The sequence below is a fragment of the Podarcis erhardii genome, assembly GCF_964252035.2.
Source record: "Podarcis erhardii genome assembly, chromosome: 9".
NCBI lineage: Eukaryota > Metazoa > Chordata > Lepidosauria > Squamata > Lacertidae > Podarcis > Podarcis erhardii.
The window spans coordinates 54,992,671-55,010,721 of NC_138512.1; the positions used below are offsets into that span (position 1 = coordinate 54,992,671).

Consider the following 18,051-nt stretch of genomic DNA (forward strand, 5'->3'; position numbering starts at 1 on the left):
TCTCCCACAGAGCTACAATTTCCAGCACCCTTGACAAACTAGTCCTTACAATTATTTTGGGAAGGGGAACCATGACTGTTAAAAGTGCTGCAAGCGTGTTTTAAATATACAGTATGGTGTTAATGTGATCACAGGTTTCCACAATGGGTCATTGCATGCTTAAGAATATCAGGAAGGCAAGGGGTGGTGTCTGTGAGCTAAATATACCGACATAACATGACAAGGGCAGTGGTGCCAATATGTGATAGATAGCAAAGCCACAAGTCTTTTCAGTAGTAGCAGAACAAGGATTGGACTGAGGGACAGTAGGCATTAGCTGTGTAATAAGACAGCTAAGTGCAAAGTTAGACTGAATTCTATCAAAAGTTATTTTACCAAGTTCTGTTTCTTCAGAAGTGGAGAACTGATGTGAAAGTTCCAAAGAACCACCCTGCTGAATCAGACCCAAGCCTCATGTAGTCCTGCATCCTATTTTCCACTTTGTCAATCAGAAGTCTATAGAAAGTGCAGGAGCAAGAGAGGGCAACAGCTGCCTCTTGATACTGGAAGAAGTATAAAATAATTGTGATTAGTAGCCATTGATAGGACAAATTCCAGAAGTATAAGGCTGATCGCCATCCAAATTGGAGTCTCCCATTACAGTGCATAGCAGGAAGAGATTAATTTGCCCCACCTTTGCTCTTCAGAATTCTACCAGTCCAATTCCACCACCAACCCCTAGCCCACTGGTAGTGGTGGGGAAGCCACCAACTCATATACAGTATACCATGCAGGAGTCCCCATTTGGTCTGCAAGTCTGTTTTCCCCAAGCCATGCCCACTAGCCCTATACCTGATGAGGCGAGATGTGGGGCAGGTAAAGATGCAACTCCTGCCAAAAGAAGGGTTTGCAGGTGCCAGTCAGCTGCATGTGCTAATGCGTGCCTTTGCCCTTGCAGTATTAAAATCAACTGATTGGGTGGCTCTGCTGACCTGTCGGGGAACTGGGAGAAGCAAGGAACTTGTCCATCAGCTAGGCAAGCCTCCTAACCCCATGACCTCTGGGAATGGCACATCCCTCAGTTGTGGTAGAAAGCAAGCTTTTTGCCTGTGTTCATTTTTCAGCAGGGCAGACAATTCTTGCATTTCAACTCACTTCACTTTCAGGTACCAGTTTGAACAGGTAGTATCAGGCTAGTTCTGAAGTGTGTAAAAATTTATTCACAGCTTGAGAAATTTAAAACTTTAAGGACTGATAACATGAAAAAGTCAGGAAGAGACAGTAGCGCATGTCAAAACCAAAAATATACATCTGAAGTGTAGAAATCTTATAATAAAGCAAATTACAGGCATTGCAAAATGCAACACTTAAAATGAAAATATATTATGCAACAAAGCTCCCAATTACGAAATGCAATACATTAAGAAAGGATAAGCTGTTTAATGTCATATGTACATGTGGCCAATATCTTCGTTAAACATAAAAGGCACAGGGAGAGACAAACCAATCTATAGTGATCCAAGCATACTATATGGGTTAAAATAACTATATAAACATTTGATAATTATTTATTGCCACTGACCACTTTACATCCATATTATTGGGGCAGTGAATAAAATGTATAAAAGGCAAACATTTGGAGTCTGTAATGAAGTATTATAAATTAATCAAAGATAGTGAGAGCAAGAAGAGGTAAAAGGAGCAGAAGCCAAAAGAAATAGATTACTGATAATAACATAATAGTAATGAAGGCCTCTTATAGAGCAATAGAGATAGAGATGTTGAGATTGAGTCTGAGAGTAAGGAAAGTAAATGCTGTCATTTCCCCCCCAGTTTATGGCCATAACAAAGGGTGCTGCCGTTGGTAGCAAAGCTTCAGTAGGAGACAGAGCTGCTACTAAAAGTTGATTATTTTCTGTGCTGCTGCTTTGTGTTTCCTTGCCCTTGTAGCAGCTGTTTGTAAATATCTGCAAAAGCAACCTCTTCATTTAGGAAGCTAGCAAGCAGAAATCCCTACAAGAAGAAGGAAGTATTAAGAAATCATGTAAAGCAAGTACTCTTGCTCTCCGATTGTACTGCTGAACTCTGCAATATTCAGATTTTCCATGAAGCTAAAATCCGTATGGCAGACATGTACTGTGGTGGTTTATTAAAGAGCAAGTACTATTTCAAAGCAGTGTTCTTTTCTGGGGGGAAAGAGGATATAGGAGGTTAGAGGCTTTTCTGCAGTGCAGAGTCATGGGTGCCAGAACAATTTTAACTGGCACTGAGGATCTTCTCTTTAGGATTAAAATCCACAGGACAATTTTTAAGAGAAATAAAATATTAGGCAATATCATCATCATCATTCTCCAACATATTTCTAGTAATAATTAAACCTGATTAAGTTACAGCTTTTGTCACTAATCTTAATTAGTTAAATGAATGGAACTTTCACATACCAGGTAAGCTTGGACTGGAATATTAATTTGCATTAATACAGCCACAGAAATTAGTCATGCTTTCCATCTTCCATATCAAAAGAACACTATTTTTGAGTTTCCGATATTAATATCAGTGTTCATTAAGTTAGCAACAGTGAAACAAAATTATCTGTGCACAACTTAAAAATATATGCATCTTTTGGCATTTCAAGTTGGTAGGGAAACTGAACCTTTGGTTCTGTAGAATCTAAAGTTTTACTTCCAAAAACCAGCCTTTTCATTTCCAGTGTTTAAAACAGAGATTCTTTCAAAGTTTTCTAACAATATTCACTATCTCATTACTGCAAAAGAACAATAATGTCTTAAACGATACTTTTAAAAACCTTTTTAAGTGTGAGAGGCATTGTGCTTGGGAGGGATCTAGTCAGTTTCATGAAGTCAATAAATAAAAGGGAAGGGTCGAAGATCAATTTCACATGTAAAATTTCATTTCTTCTTATCAGAACAAGTTGAACAGAAAAAAGTAATACCTGTAAAATTGTTCTAACATTCAAGTATTAAGGTTTTAAGTACTTCCTATATAAATTATTGTGCCAATGTCAATACTTAAAGCAAGGATGCATAAGTGAGCTAAATGTGGCTCTTCAGACTTCTCTATCTTGCTCTTGGGACTCTCAAAGGCCACATTTCTCAACAGCCCTATTCCAGTGCTTTTGCCTGGCAACAATATATCCTTGAACTGTGATAATGCCTCTTGCTTACCTGGATGGACAGACTGAGCACACACATAATAAATTCTGGTTTTTGCATGGCTGGAATGTAGACTGCTGAACAAGGTATGTTAAGCCCTGCCCATTTTTGCTTCTGGCTCAACCACTACTGCCATGTGGCCCCTGAAATGTTTCCCATGAGAGATAGCCCTCAGGCTGAAACAGGTTGCTCATCCTAGATTCAAAGAAATTAGAAATACAGCTCTAGAACAAGATCGTTGATTAAAACATCAAGCTGCGATGTGTCATTTAGTGCAGACAATTGTGTACTAAAACCCAACAATAGACACAACAGAATCACTCAAGTATTTTCAAAGAATTTCAAAGGTAGATGATAAAATTGCACTTAAAATTCTGAATTCAGATAGCAAACCATACGCTTCATTCTTTTAACTGACATAGTTTCCTTTTTCTATAGGAAATCTGGAGCTCAGTTCACCAAGTACTGTCACTGTGCAACTTCCTTATTTTAAAGGAGGCTGTGCAGCAGCAATGATTGGAGGATTGTGCACAATACAGATTTGTAGGTTTTTCCCCAACTTCAACCATTTGGTCAGATAGCCAAGGGCCACACAATTTCATTATCTGTCCTGTTGGTCAGTATCAGATTTTTTTTGGTCTGATGCAGACAGTTCTAAAACGGGGTTTACAAAGCCAGCATACTCAGAGTTGCCATTATCATCCATTTCAGCACTAACAAAATCATTCTCCCATTCCAAACCATTAGAATCATCAGATGCAGAAGTTGGGTTACTTCCAGTTTTCTTGCTGCTAAATTTTAGTGCTGCTCGAAGAATGTCTTCTTCAGTTTTTGAGCGTTCTCGCAATGGGACCATTCTGTTCATGCCTGCAATTAAAAAAAACCAACTGTTTTAAAAGCAGTATACTATATTTGGGAACAACCATGTATTTGACTTTCAACAAGAGATGCATCCTGAATTAAATAGCAGCCAAAGAAATATATGATTGATGAGGTGAACTGGCTCTCTTTCTTAAAGGTATGTCCAGCTTGTTTCTCTATACTGTATTTTAAATCTTAATTAGCCCCTGTAAAACATTTCAACGCTTTTCTGTGAACTATAAATCACAGGCATCTTTGAAAAACACACTGCCTTCTGAGTTTGCAGAACTCAGAAGTTTCTGTTTAGGCACAGTGGAAGTGAAAAAACAGTCACTACATTATTGCACCTGAATAGGAAAGAATGAAGTAGTAGCAGGCCATTAGCACTTCCCTTCAAAGACATTGCAGTAGCAGCAGCAGCAGCTTACTACTACAACTACTACTACTAATACAACAAAAACCATCAATTCATTCAATAGCAAAAACATTATTATGCTAGTTTTGCAAAGTTATATCTGACATAAATGTAAAAAACAGTAATTCCATAATGCAAAAAAGCAAGTAGTTAAGGCTGTCAAGGTCTCATAAATTTGCTGTTTAAATCTAAAAAGAACCCATCCTGCAACAGAAGTAACCACAATTGCAAGAATAAATGGAAACCAGGGAGTAACTAATTTCATATGACTGCATTTGTGTTTTATTCAGGTTTTTACGTTAACATTGGCTTATTCTGGCAATTCTACTTCACTTAACCAAACCAACAAATACTTAAAAGTTATATTCATCTCCCAATTACCAGTTTCCACACTATAGAAGCAAGATATGCAACTCTGAGAGGAATATTGAAATGGGATTTCACTCCACTCTGTGTTTTTTAAATATCCCAACAGTATTTATTTGCTTAGATGTTCCAACAGACCTTTGGTATTATTTATATGCTTAGGTCAGCAAAATCAATATAGAACAGAACAAATACCTTCTTCATCTTCCCATTCTAAATCTAAGGAATTACTGTCATCATTCCCACTTGTCGATTTGGTTTTTGTCATCAAGTCACAACTGCTCTCTGTATTTGGTGTCAGAACAGTGGCATCTGAGGACAGCCCTGTGAGCAAAACACGTATTTATACTTCAAATATACCAGCACCATTAAACAGTACACCAGCCCAACAGCTTTTAGCTTTAGTAATATGAAAATCTGCAAAATGCCACACAACTATTATCTAGTATATATATTGTGGCATTTGATTGCACACATGCCAAGCGACATTCTCTTTAATAAAGACATCTACAACAGTAACCCTAGGATATATATATACCAAAATGTCTTGACACTTTAAAATAAAGCCTGCATATGAAAACAATGGGTTCTTATTGCAGATCAGTAGATGTTCCTCTAGGACGTTGAATTTTTTTTTAAGAAAGGGAAGTGAATTTTGAATTGCTGTAATTGACATATGTATAGTGTGCACCTACATGCAAGATGTGTAAGGGTTTTCAATACCCTTTGCAATATTTGAGCTACTTGATAGCAGCAATAAAAGCTGTGGCTGAAGAACATCCACACACAAAAAAGACTTACTGCTGCTCCGAAAAGCTTCATATTGTAGTTTTACATTCCTCAGGTAGGAATCAAAGTCCTCTTCTGTCACTGAGCTGTGAAAGAACAAACAAGTTACATCAAGGAGGACCAAGTTCAGAACCAAAGATTGGCTTACAACACCAACATATAGTTTCCTACATTTTGAATGTGATGGGTTGGAGCCAGTGTAATAATACTCCTACTAGAGGAATGGGATGTGTGAGAATATTTTAACTTATTTTTCTTCCCCTGGAGCCCCCTTGCTTCTGAGGGTTGGAGGACTGAGACTGTGTGAGAAGTTGCATGGGGGAGGGGGCCTTCCTGCAGGAAATTGATTTCCAGATGTTTATGAGTGTGGATGAAAGTCTTACCAATCACAATCCTATTTCTAAAAAGCTACAGGTTTATGAGAGATTTTGTGCTTTCAGTTCAATACTGCTAACCGTAACCCTTGCCAATTTCTTCCCATTTCATTCTGTGAATTTGCAACCTACAAATTTATAAAGGGAACAAGGGTACATCCACCTGCTGCTTCAAATGAATTCAAAATTGAAGTTGTTTCTGTATCAGTGATTTCAAATTCCCTGGCAAGCTAAATATTAAAGGCTCGTGACTGAATATCTTACCTTAAACCGTCTCCATTGCTTGCCAGTTGTGCTCTTTGCAGTCTTTGTTGCTGAAATTTTTAAAAATGAACATGCGTTTCAAGAAATAAACTCAAAAGAATACAGCTTAGCTTAAACTCTCTAGTCCAAGCCAGATGTATGAACACACCTACTCAACAGGACAGTTTATATGCTCAAGTATTATGCTTGTCTGCACAGTGCCTGGTTGTTTCTCATTAACAGCAGAATGAAGCTTTTTTCTCTGACATTTCTATATTACCTTTCCATAAAAATATAAACAAACTAGAGGGTGCTCAAGTATCAGACTGAGCAAATCCCATGACCTTCCAATAAAGTTGAAAATGTCTCACAATTTTATTCTGCTTCCTAACTTACAGAAACAAATTTCATTCTGTTCTTGGTTCTTCTAAACTTTGTATCGGCACTTGTGACTATTTTGCAGCAGCTAAAGAATGAAGGAGGACTGGATAAATAATTAGGCACACAGGAAGCTGTCTTATATTGAGTCAGAACATTGGTTGAGTATTGTCAACAGGGACTGTCAGCATCTCTCCAATGTTTCAGATATGAGCCCTACCCAGACCTGCCTAGTGATGTCAGGAATTGAATCTGGGTCCTTCTATATGCTAAGTACATGGGTTCCGCCCATATTGGGGGGGGGGGGCACATGTGCGAGTCACATGGCACACCTGGCCCTATCAGGCCTTGGTGCGCCATGTGATGTCATGTGCATGACACCTTGGGTCTCCCAGCTGGGCAACCACAGTGATAGTACCTATGGCATATGTTCTGCCATCAAGCTACAGCCCTTCTCAGATTTGTTTGTTGCAGCAAATCCATTCCTAGTCATTCTAGAAAGGACAGTACCATAAGGATAATAAAATAAAATAAAATGCATAATTTAACAAATGTAGAAAAAAAGAAATCAAAGACATTTCATCAGCTAAAATACAGATGTTGGATAACATTTAGAAGCAGTCCAGTACGTGAGGCTGCTTTTAACTATGTCATTTCTGATGCAACCAACACCAGTGACAGAAACATCAGTGTGCTGTTTAAAACGTATTTTAATAAAAGTGTGACACAATTGCTGGAAGAAATAAAATGCTAGAATACACTTTGCCTCCCATAAAAATAACTACACTTTTTCTTAAAGCATGTAGACCAAGCTATTGTCGTTGTCTTAACTACTGGGCTGACCTGACAAAGCCGTCCTTAAGATGTTCTGTGGTCTTTTATGAAATCCTAATTAAGTGCTTACATTTGGATGCAGTTGGTTATTAAATTACACAGTCCAAAAACCTTTTCAGTGGCTGGCTGCTAGAAATCCTGGGATGCAACATAAATACCGAGGATTTATTATTATTATTATTCCAAAATACTAATCCTTTATACACCATAAGGATCTGGTATTCCACTCACCTTTGCTTTAGAGTTCCTAATTGCATTGAAACCACTTCCTCACACAGATTATGCGGCAAGAAGTTAAAAGACTTAGTATTATATATGGCCTTGTTCAGACTTAGCTCTGCTGCTCCAACAAACTGGTTTGCTGAAATATGGATGACCAAGAAACTTGAATGCTCTATCTTGCCCTTGTTTATCTGGCTTGGTTGGAGACTTAGGTGTTTTTGTTAAAGCAGTTTCCTGCAATGTCTCATTTAGGAAATTGTGATTCTGGAGGGAGAGCTTAAACCACAAATATCCAGCTTGATGTTATGGGACACTGTTACTTAATAAGAAGTCTCCCTCTTAAGCTGGAGGTACAAGGAGAAAGGGAAGGCACATGAACTCCTTACTTAACACGGTTAACATTGTTAATAGTTAATATATTTCTGAACACTAAATAGAATGTTCAACTTATTGCCATAAGTTCATTTTATGCAGGGGATCCCTGCCCAGTGGAGTGAGTGGGAGGAACCATCCCTCTATGACTCCTCTCTCCTCCCACTACAGGACATTATTGACTTTTGATGCATTCCAGAAATCCATCATTAACATCTTTGCACAAAATTTCAATAATGCTTCTCTATGAAGAATGATGACTGCTAGGTATGGAGTAAAAAGCATACAAAACAAAGGAGAACTAAAACTCTGAAAGCATCCCCACCCCACAAAAGGAGAAAGTGGTAAAGTTATTTAAAAATTATCAATGTGAATCCTCGTCATTGATATCTACTTATGTGTTATTGTCCTACCCTCCTCCAAGGACACTAGGGGGATATACATGGCTCTTCCCCCACCTACTGCCCCGTGAGGCAAGCTGCGCTAAGAGAGAGTGACTTTCAAGGTTGAGTAAATGAACTCAAGTCTCTCTGGTGCTCTAACCCAGGATGGGCAACCTACAGCCCTTGACCTGCATGTGACCCTCAGCCCTCTGCAAGTTATCAGTTCAGAACTCTGGCAAGAGTGGGATCTCCCTGCTAGGTAGTGGAGGAGAGGAAAGAGAGAAAGAGGATGCCACCCACTTTTACTCTGTCCCTGTACCATAACTGATTTCGACTCCGTACACACATTTGGCACATGTGCCAAAAATGATTACCCCCAAAAGGAATACATCTCTCTCTCTCTCAAAAAAAAAAAAAAAAAAAAAAGGGGCACTCATCCCTGCCCTAACGATTTATCATTCAGATTTATCATATGGGTTCACTTCCTTTCAAAGCAAGCTTGGTATTGCAGGACAAGATCTTTATCCTAGTCAGGGGTCAGCAAACCTTTTCAGTTGGGGACCAGTCTACTGTCCCTCAGACCTTGTGGGGGGCCTTACTATATTCTGAAGGAAAAAACAAAAACAAATTCCTATGCCTCACAAATAACCCAGAGATGCATTTTAAATAAAAGCACACATTTTACTCATGTAAAAACACCAGGAAGGCCCCACAAATAACCCAGAGATGCATTTTAAATAAAAGGATACATTCTACTCATGTAAAAACACCCTGATTCCCAGACTGCCCATGGGCCGGATTCAGAAGGCGATTGGGCTGGATCCAGCCCCCAGGTCTTAGTTTTCCTACCCTAGATTTTGCCAAGCTTTCTCCAACTACCATCTACAGTTTGTAGTGTGCTCAGACACAGTAAGTTCATACTGACAGTTATGATCCAGAATAATTTTAAAATTTCACTTACTTCCATAAAATTGACATAACGAAAGGATTAATGATCCTACAATCTTCTGCAAGATTGACTAGCCTGCAATTAGTATCTTCAGAATGTTTTAAGTAACTGGCCAACTGTTATCTACTCACTACAGGTTCAATAGTAGAAACATATTAAATATATGTATACTAATGTCCTATATAAAATATTTGATACTCTGCTCAAGAGATTAAAGGAATTAGAAACTACTACAAAGAAACTTGGAATGTTCTGTTTAAGATAGCATGTGAAACTAAGAGCAAGATACACAACAGGGGCTCTGATACATATATTTTGGGGTCTTCTCCCCTCACCTCCAAGAGCTTTCTCTGCTTTGCTGCCCTGGCTGCTTCACGCTGCGCAGCATATAAAGTCTCCTCTTCTATTCTTAACTTCTCCTCTTGTTTGGCTAACTGTATATAAACAAAATAGTAAGGATTAACAAAAGAGAACCTAGCTATCTTTCCTATGAAAATAAGTGCACTAAATTTAAAGGAAAAGTTATTCATGAAAAATACAAAACACAAAATTTACTGGTGTGATTAAAAAAAGAAACTATTTTCATACTATCTTCCATACTATCTTCCAATATCAATTGTTATTTGAATTAAACATATTAACTAGATAAATTAAAATCTTCTTTAAAAGCAATTTTAGCTGTAGGTATTCCACTGATCATAAACAGAAGTCAGACATATACATAATTTAAACCCAATATTTACATATGATCATTCAAAGAGCCCCGCTAGATTGGAAGTATGAAAATAGGATGTACAAGTAATTTGTCCATGATCTGTTAACATTTCCTTTTAACATTCAAAACTACCCACAAGTGGAAGCTTTTCTACTAACTTTGTTCTCCACAGCACTTTTCTGTTTCCACAGAGAGAACTCTAACTACTGTACTGCAGCTTTATTTTTTCTTCCGTCACATCCTGTTAACGGTGTTGTTAGACCTAGCTTGCTCCATTCGCCATATCAAGCTTCCACTTTTGTCAGCCAGTTATTGGTATAGACAACTGTGCATACATGAATGGTTACTATGCCTACCTCTGACAGAAGTCTATCATCTAATGTTCTTTGTTTTTCAGCAATGGAATTGTAGTGCCTTCCCCTTAGATCATCAATTTCTTCTTCAGTCAAAGGTCTGGAGAAAAAGGAAGAAGAAAGAGGCTGCCCATTTGGCACTCTGCTCCACCAGCTTCCTCAGCAAGCTGTCATGGAGACTGTCTCCAAAGGCCAGATCTAACCTTCGCTAGATGTTTCTGCTGTCCTACATGATTAACTAAAATATTCCAATATTTATAAAACATACAGTACGTTATTTATTTTCCTTTTTGTCTGCGTATTTTTATTTACATCGTGAAAAGGGATACATTAAATTTTATACATTACAGTAACAATTCTTACTTCACAAAAAATAAATGATAAATTATGGCGATTTTAGAATTTATATAATTTATTAGCTTTATATACTGCCCTTCATCACAAGATAAAAATACAGGGTGAAAGCACATATAAATAGCTAAAACAAAAACAACAAACCAATAGCCTCCCTCCTCCCACAAACACATTTAAAAGGCTGTAGAAGATTAATCAGCCAAAGGCCTGGTTGAAAAGGAATGTTTTTGCCTGGCACCTAAATATATACCTCCCTGGGGCATAGCTGTCAACTTTCCCCCTTTTTTAAAGGGAAATTCCCTTATTCCGAATAGGATTCCTTGAAAGAAAAGGGAAAAGTTGACAGCTATGCTCTGGGGAGAGCATTCCACAAATGGGAAGCCACTGCAGAAAGGGCCTGTTGTCATATTGCCACCCTCTGGACTTCATGATTAAGCTAATACATATTAGAAAATAGATATTAATATATTGATAATTGATCAGACTAGAGAAATTGGGACTACAATTGACTTATCCCATTTTTTTTTAAGAAGACATCAAAAAGACACTGATTTGGATTTTAAGGATAGACCACTCTTGCAAACAAAGACAAATTAAAAACTTTGCTTGGAATTTATTTTATTGGAATGTGTAGCTATTTTAAGTCATAGTAAAGGCATTATACACTGTTAACATACACATTTTAACACACCCAAAAAGAGACAAACATTTGTATTTACTTTATATGGATGCATGGTTCTTAGGGGCAGTGATTAAAAAAAAAATTACAATTCTGAAACTGCCTAATTTAGCTGATATTATACCTATTCAATATGTTACTATTTATAATTTTAAGAAACAATGCATTTTTAGAGATGGAAAATTACCCACTCAAAAGGCCAAAAGTCACTCTGATAAAGAACCTAATATTTCAGGCAAAATCACCCTGCTAATAGGAAAAGTAGATGATCAGAATGATGAAACAAGGTGAAAATAATAGTGGGTGGGAGAGAGAGAAAATGTTATAAATACCCACCTCTGGTTGCTTCCTGGACTCTCACCCTATTAAAAATTATCAAGAGATACCCAATATTAAAGGCTATAACAATTGTATTATCATGCTATCTTTGAAACAGTACTGATAGATTTGTTTTAACAAGCAACCCCACCATCCTTTTAAAAATTAGAAATTAAATATATGGATCCATCTGTGATAAAAAACCCTGTCTTTATACGTTTTGATTCAGTGATCTGTAACTCCATCTATAACATATTGGCAACATAAGAGCTAGGCAAAGCTGTGCTTGTTTGTATATAGCCCTGCTCAGAGACAGTCTTAGGGAACATGGTTTTCAAAGTAATTATCAACTCATTATATAAAGAGGCTGTTTAAAAAACTGTTTCTTTCCATGTTTTCCCAATTTACAGCTTTTTAGGTTACCCTTGGTTCAAACATTCTTTAGAAGGCTAATTATCCACTTTACACATAAAATTGTTCTAATGACCTTTCTTTATCAGAAAGCTACTTACCTCATCGCTTTCCACTAGATTCTCAAACTGTAAGTAGATAGAACAATATTTCAATTAAACAAGTATTACAGCTAAAAATGAACATATATTTAGACATATATCATCCAGTATGTTCTTGATCTTATTTAAGTACCTATGCAAACTCAGTGGGCACTTACAAAGTTTTGGTAAAAACAGAAATCACACAAACATGCCCATCAACTTTGTTATTGTATTTCTTATGCTATTAAAGTAATTCTATGGAGGTCGGGCAGGCACAGGGAATAATTGCCACTTCCGAAGCCTTGCTGGTCTTGGGCTGGCAAAAGGTTAGGAAAGCTTCCCACTGTGCAATGAACTTTTACCATTTTCCCTCCCATCAATTTTGAAGAGAGGGAAAATAACCACATCCTTCCTCACCTGTGGAAAGAGAAGTCCGCTGGATCCAACTGCCACCCTTCACAGGGACACAGATATTTCTTCTACTCCTAGATGCCATATGTTTAGATACAAAATGCATCCGATACTTGTATCTAAATATATTTCCTTTCACATATTTCAATTAGGAAATGTGATTGTTTTTCTCCTATTAGTTCAACATTAAAGCAGCAGTAAATTTTGGAATTGAAAGCCTTTACTCACCTCTATAGTGAAGTGTTCTCCTGTGGCACAGGTCCTGAAGTACTTTGATCTAGAAAATAAACCAACATTTACCACAACATTAATTAGTATTATAACTGAAGACTTCTTAGAATAGTTTTCTCTGTTCTCAGAAACTTTCAACACTACAGTTCTATATCTTTTAAGAGCTGCGTGTAGCAATGTGGGTTTCCTAGAAACATTTTTCTGATGAGTGATCTAATTTATGATGTTTACTTTTTCTTGTATTAGTCAATAAAATTAAAACAAATATTCCATAATATTTTTTTGGCCTCACACAACAAGCATTTGAAATGAAATATTTGGAGGGATATTAAATCACACATCATGTGGTTCAAATGTTATATTAAATAGACATTTTTATTGGAATGCCCTCCATTTGAAAGAAAAAAGGTCTGAGTTTCATATTATCCAGTGCATGAGAAATGCAGCATATACCCTGTAAAAGGGACTGGTGTAAGTGTGGAAACCAATTAGATTTACAGTATGGCACGGGCAATGTAAGCACGGCCTTGTTATCAACAACAGTATGGGCACCTATTATGCTTGTGTATTTTCAAAAGGATTAATCAATATTATGCTGATGATATATTCACTTATCACTTTAGGCAGAGTACTATCAGATACTGGGGAATGACAAACCATGCATGGAGTTCCACTATAACTGGAGCATCAGGGGGAGAGAGATAATTTCCCCCAACTATTCCTTCCATGTGCAGCTCTCTGAAAGGCTGTTCTGGAGGGTTGGGGGACCCATTTGTACAGTAGAAGGTGGAAAATATACTTCTTCCCCTTCCTCCAGCAGGAGCCTCCCCAGGATTGCAGTCTCTTGCAATAACTATATAAACAACCTTTACAATAATGTTCTGGATGCTAAGAATATGTACAAATTTAACCCTTTTAAAATAAAAAATAACTATAATAAAACATATTGCTTTCTGTATGTGGTGGTCTTAGGCACTCTCCAGGTAGGGCAATAACAGTAAGCCCAGAGCTCTAATTATATATATATTCCCAGAAGCATTATAAGAATGATGTTGTGATCCCTCTAGGAATAAAGCGGAAGTTAACAATGAGAGCACAGAAACTAGATCTGACCCACTTTCTAATTATGCCTGCAGCACACAGACAACGAAACTTGAACAACAAACAATTTAAACAGAATTTCTAGAACCACTGGCATTAAACCACTTTCTACATGAATAAACAGAGATTATATTTTAAAAAACATTTTTTGGTGAACCCTGTGATGCTTGGATAATTTACATTAGGTTTATAAAAAAATTCAGGAGATATTCAGAACAAGCAGCATGGAAATGTATGTAAGGTGTATTCTATATAGACTAATTGTTTCACTCAATCCAAATATACATACTAATTAATGAACTGCATGTTATTATCATAGCTGTCAACGTTTCCCTTTTTTAAAGGGAAATTTCCTTATTCCAAATAGGATTCCTCGCAAGAAAAGGGAAAAGTTGACAGCTATGTATTATTATTTATTAAATACATATACAACCCTTTATCGAAAGATTACGCAGCAGTATACAATATAGGGTGGGAGAACAGGGGTTCACAAGATGTGTGGCCCAAAGCACTAACAAGAAACGGGTGGATTTTTTAAAAGGCAGGTTTTTTGCTTTTTAAAATGTTCAGACTGTTTCATATTTCAAGTTTTCCAAGGTCTTAAGGGTTAACCCACCTTTAAACAAATAATAATAATAATAATAATAATTCAGGGTAATTAAGAATATTGCAGAATATCTACCACCTGCAGTTTAGTAAGCTGCAGACATTGATGTTATATGAAAAGTACACTGATGCAGATTAGCTGCAGTTCTCTGGCCCACTATAAATTTTCAGAAAGGCCTTGGCTGCTGACAGAAAGGGTAAAAACACCTTTCTCCTTTACTGCTTTTAGAGCTGTGGACAAAGCAATCCAAATCCATGATCCACTGCTATGGATGGGTTTTTGATGGGCTGAATGTGTTTGCCTTGCCAGACTTTGCCAGCAAGGAGTCTCTGCTATGATAAAGCTCTCCACTTCTACTGAATGAAAGCACAGGTGGAAGTTTCTACCAGCATAACCCCCCATGGGTGTTTTAGGAGCAGAGTTGGCCAAGGATCCACTAGATCCTAAGCCAGTACAATTGACAGCAAGTTGTGCCAAGCAGCCCAGTTTGAGCCTGTCAGCCTTGAGCTGGTCCAGCAAAGATGCATACTTTTCCTGCCCCTACATGTTTGCCATGGCAGGCAGTTCTCTGGATGTGGCAGTGCTCCACTGCTCCAATAAGCCCTGCTGCTGTCTCAAGAAGTTAGGATTTTGCTCTCAAAAATGCTGTACTTTATGCACCTTTGTTGTAATTGGCAGACCTGGGGAAAAACATGGATATCTTGTTGTCTGAACAACTAAGTAGCCTGCTACTGACACTGTCTCTTACTCATCCATATGCCTACACAAATTCAAACTATGCAGAGCATATTAAATAAGCTAAGGGGAAAATCTGGGCATAATACTCAGACACCAAACAAATCTAGGAAGTGTAAATTGGTGAGATTATTCCAAATCCCTTTGAGCGACTGACAGTTTGTTGTATTAAAATATTACAGATTTTATGTATTTTAATTTCTGAGGAAGGTGGGTTGATAGAACAAGGCAAACTGTTGCAGTTCCTGACATCACACCTTCCCATTGTCAACATTATTTCCTAGAAGATTGATTGCAACACTTAGTTTCTGTGAATTCTTTAATGTCATATCCCCTTCTTGAAGTAGCATCTATTACTGTACACTAAAGCATAATTGCTGCCTGTTTGAATGTCACAGTGTCTGCAGTAAAGGCAAACACAAGGGATGAAAGCTTATAATGTACTCACAGGACCACAAAATAGACCTTCAATCTATGTTGAAACAAATGTTTCTCAGCTTAAACCATCTCTTTCCTTCTTAGTTATTGTTTCAATCAAATTCATGTAAACATCAGTCAAATCGTTTTTTTAAGGGAACCTAAGCCAGAAGGCTAGTCAACAGCAACCCATAATCAGGGATGGGAAACCTATGCACTTCTAGTTGTTGCTGGACTACAACCCCCCTCACCCCTCCCATTCTGTCTTGCTCTGATAAGATTTGCCTTAGATGAAGATAATATCCAGATTTGCTTTGCACTGCAATCCTATAGATGTCTACTCAGAGATATAAGTTCAATGGAACTTACAGTTGTGTATAAGATTGGATTGTGAAACATGCATAGAACTGTAGTATCAACTTTTCTATTGCTCCATTTTGGAAAACTAATTGTCCTTTATTTATCCTCCTTGCCTTTTACAGTAGGAATTCAAAGAAACCTACCACAAAATATAGATATTTAATTTTTTTTCTGCCCTTGTGCATACAGACCTTTGCACACACTTTTTACATTTATCCTGCAATCCTGTGCCGATCAACGGGAGAGTGGGATCCACTGAACTCACTGGGGCCTGAGTAAATCTGCATAAGATCAAGCTCCATGTTATCAAAGCTCACTGGGTGGTTTTGCACCAGTCACTATTTCTCAGCATAACCTACCTCACATGATTGTGAAAATAAAATATGGGGGAAAGGGAGAACCATATATGCCACCTTGAAGCCTTTGGAGGAAAAAAAAGAAAATATAAATATCACTAAACAAATGATAAACTGTAGCACAGAAATTCCTATCCTTCCCAGGATTGTTTTATATCTCCTTCTTACTGCTACCTTCTTCTGGATTAGTAGTATCACAGCTTTGAACCGCAATCAACACCATTTTATAGCATTTACAATACATTAAGATGAAAAGTTATTCTGCTTTTCTTTTGTTTACTGCTACAAGTTGTCAGTGTGGGGGTGGGCTATCCGTGTAAAGTTGCACTCGTCCTCCATTTGAGATTGTGATTGCCAAGCTAAGGGCCAGCAGACTCTGAATTCTTCTTGCATATTTTCCTGTTGACAGACGGAGAATATATCTATCTATACAAGTATAACCTACACTCTTGTCAGGAGAACTGATCTGCTTCTCTTCCCCCAAGTGATGTTCTTCCAGCTATGGATAAATACTAGAGAACCTTGAGTGACAGCAGAAGCAATCAGGAAACACTGACATTTCATTCTTTATTGAACCCTTCCTATGGGGGAGGGGTAAACGGCCCATCAGCCTGGAGGTGAATCTATTCTGGCACTGCGTTTCCCGTGACTAACCATATATTTTTGAAAAACAGCCATACAGCCGACTCCCCACTGCCATTCCACCCTCTGCAAGAACTGGGTGAAGCTGCAAAAACGGCACCTATAACTTTTGCGACAGATTCCTGTTGCTATAATCTCGCATTACAGGCTTTTAGGCAGGAGAGCATGAGAGGCCTGCTGGATCACACCGAAGGTGCATCTCGTGAGCATCCTGTTTCCTCCTAGAGGCCGATCAAATGCTTCCGGGGGGGGGGGGGGAGAGACGCAGAAACTAAAGAGCCCTCACTCCGCTGTTGCTTCCCCCGCAACATTCAGAGATACCCTGCCTCTGAACATGGAGGCTCCATCCAGCAATGTGGAGTGATGGCCGTCGCTAGACTCGCATTCCTGCTCCCTCCCTTAACACCTGAGGCAGCTGCCACGTCTTGGCAGTGTCGGCCTGAAGGGACGCGAGACTCCGCCGCTGAACCGCGAGGCAACTCGCCCTACAGTCCCACCTGGGCACTACCTAAACACCCCCCCCCCACCTCGAAAAGGTGGAGTCACAGCCAGCCAGCCAGCCAGCCCTGCCCGTCCCGCCTCCTCTTCCACGTCCCGTGCTTACCCTCCTCCTCGCTGGATCCGTCCCGCTTCCCGCCTCGGGAAGAGCCAGCAGCACCACTGCGCCGCCCAGCTGTTCCCCATGGCATGCTGAGGGGGTGAGCGCGTGTGCGCACGCGCGCGAGGGCCACCAGCGTCCGTTAAGTCACCAACCGCCGCAGCAGCGCCAACCGACTATGACGGCGGTCCCTCGGCAACGGCAGCGGCGGCAATGCCAACGCCCAACGGCCGCCGCGAGCTAGGTAAAGAAACGGCACGGCGACGGGACCCCCCCCCCTCTGTCTTTTGTTTATGCGTTATGTGGAGAAACACCCACAAGCCACACTGTCGCGCGACCACG

At 38.8% G+C, this 18,051-nt stretch overlaps 1 protein-coding gene across 4 annotated transcripts; it reads right to left on the reverse strand.

Annotated features, from left to right (window-relative positions):
• Nucleotides 1-1,399: 1,399 nt before the first annotated feature.
• AP1AR (adaptor related protein complex 1 associated regulatory protein) lies at nucleotides 1,400-17,971 on the reverse strand. Of its 4 annotated transcripts, none has more exons than XM_081877215.1 (10): nucleotides 17,716-17,931; nucleotides 12,891-12,939; nucleotides 12,270-12,296; nucleotides 11,776-11,801; nucleotides 10,410-10,506; nucleotides 9,674-9,772; nucleotides 6,222-6,271; nucleotides 5,596-5,669; nucleotides 4,990-5,118; nucleotides 1,400-4,019 (listed from the first exon to the last, which is right to left on the reverse strand). In XM_081877215.1, the coding sequence occupies exons 1-10, from the start codon at nucleotides 17,793-17,795 to the stop codon at nucleotides 3,754-3,756; spliced, it is 897 nt and encodes a 298-aa protein (XP_081733341.1). In that variant the 5' UTR covers nucleotides 17,796-17,931; the 3' UTR covers nucleotides 1,400-3,753. The 4 variants fall into 4 exon arrangements, with proteins under 4 accessions (XP_081733341.1, XP_081733342.1, XP_081733343.1 ...); XM_081877216.1 differs by lacking the exon at nucleotides 17,716-17,931 and adding an exon at nucleotides 17,398-17,588; XM_081877217.1 differs by lacking the exon at nucleotides 9,674-9,772 and having other exon boundaries at nucleotides 17,716-17,971.
• Nucleotides 17,972-18,051: the final 80 nt, after the last annotated feature.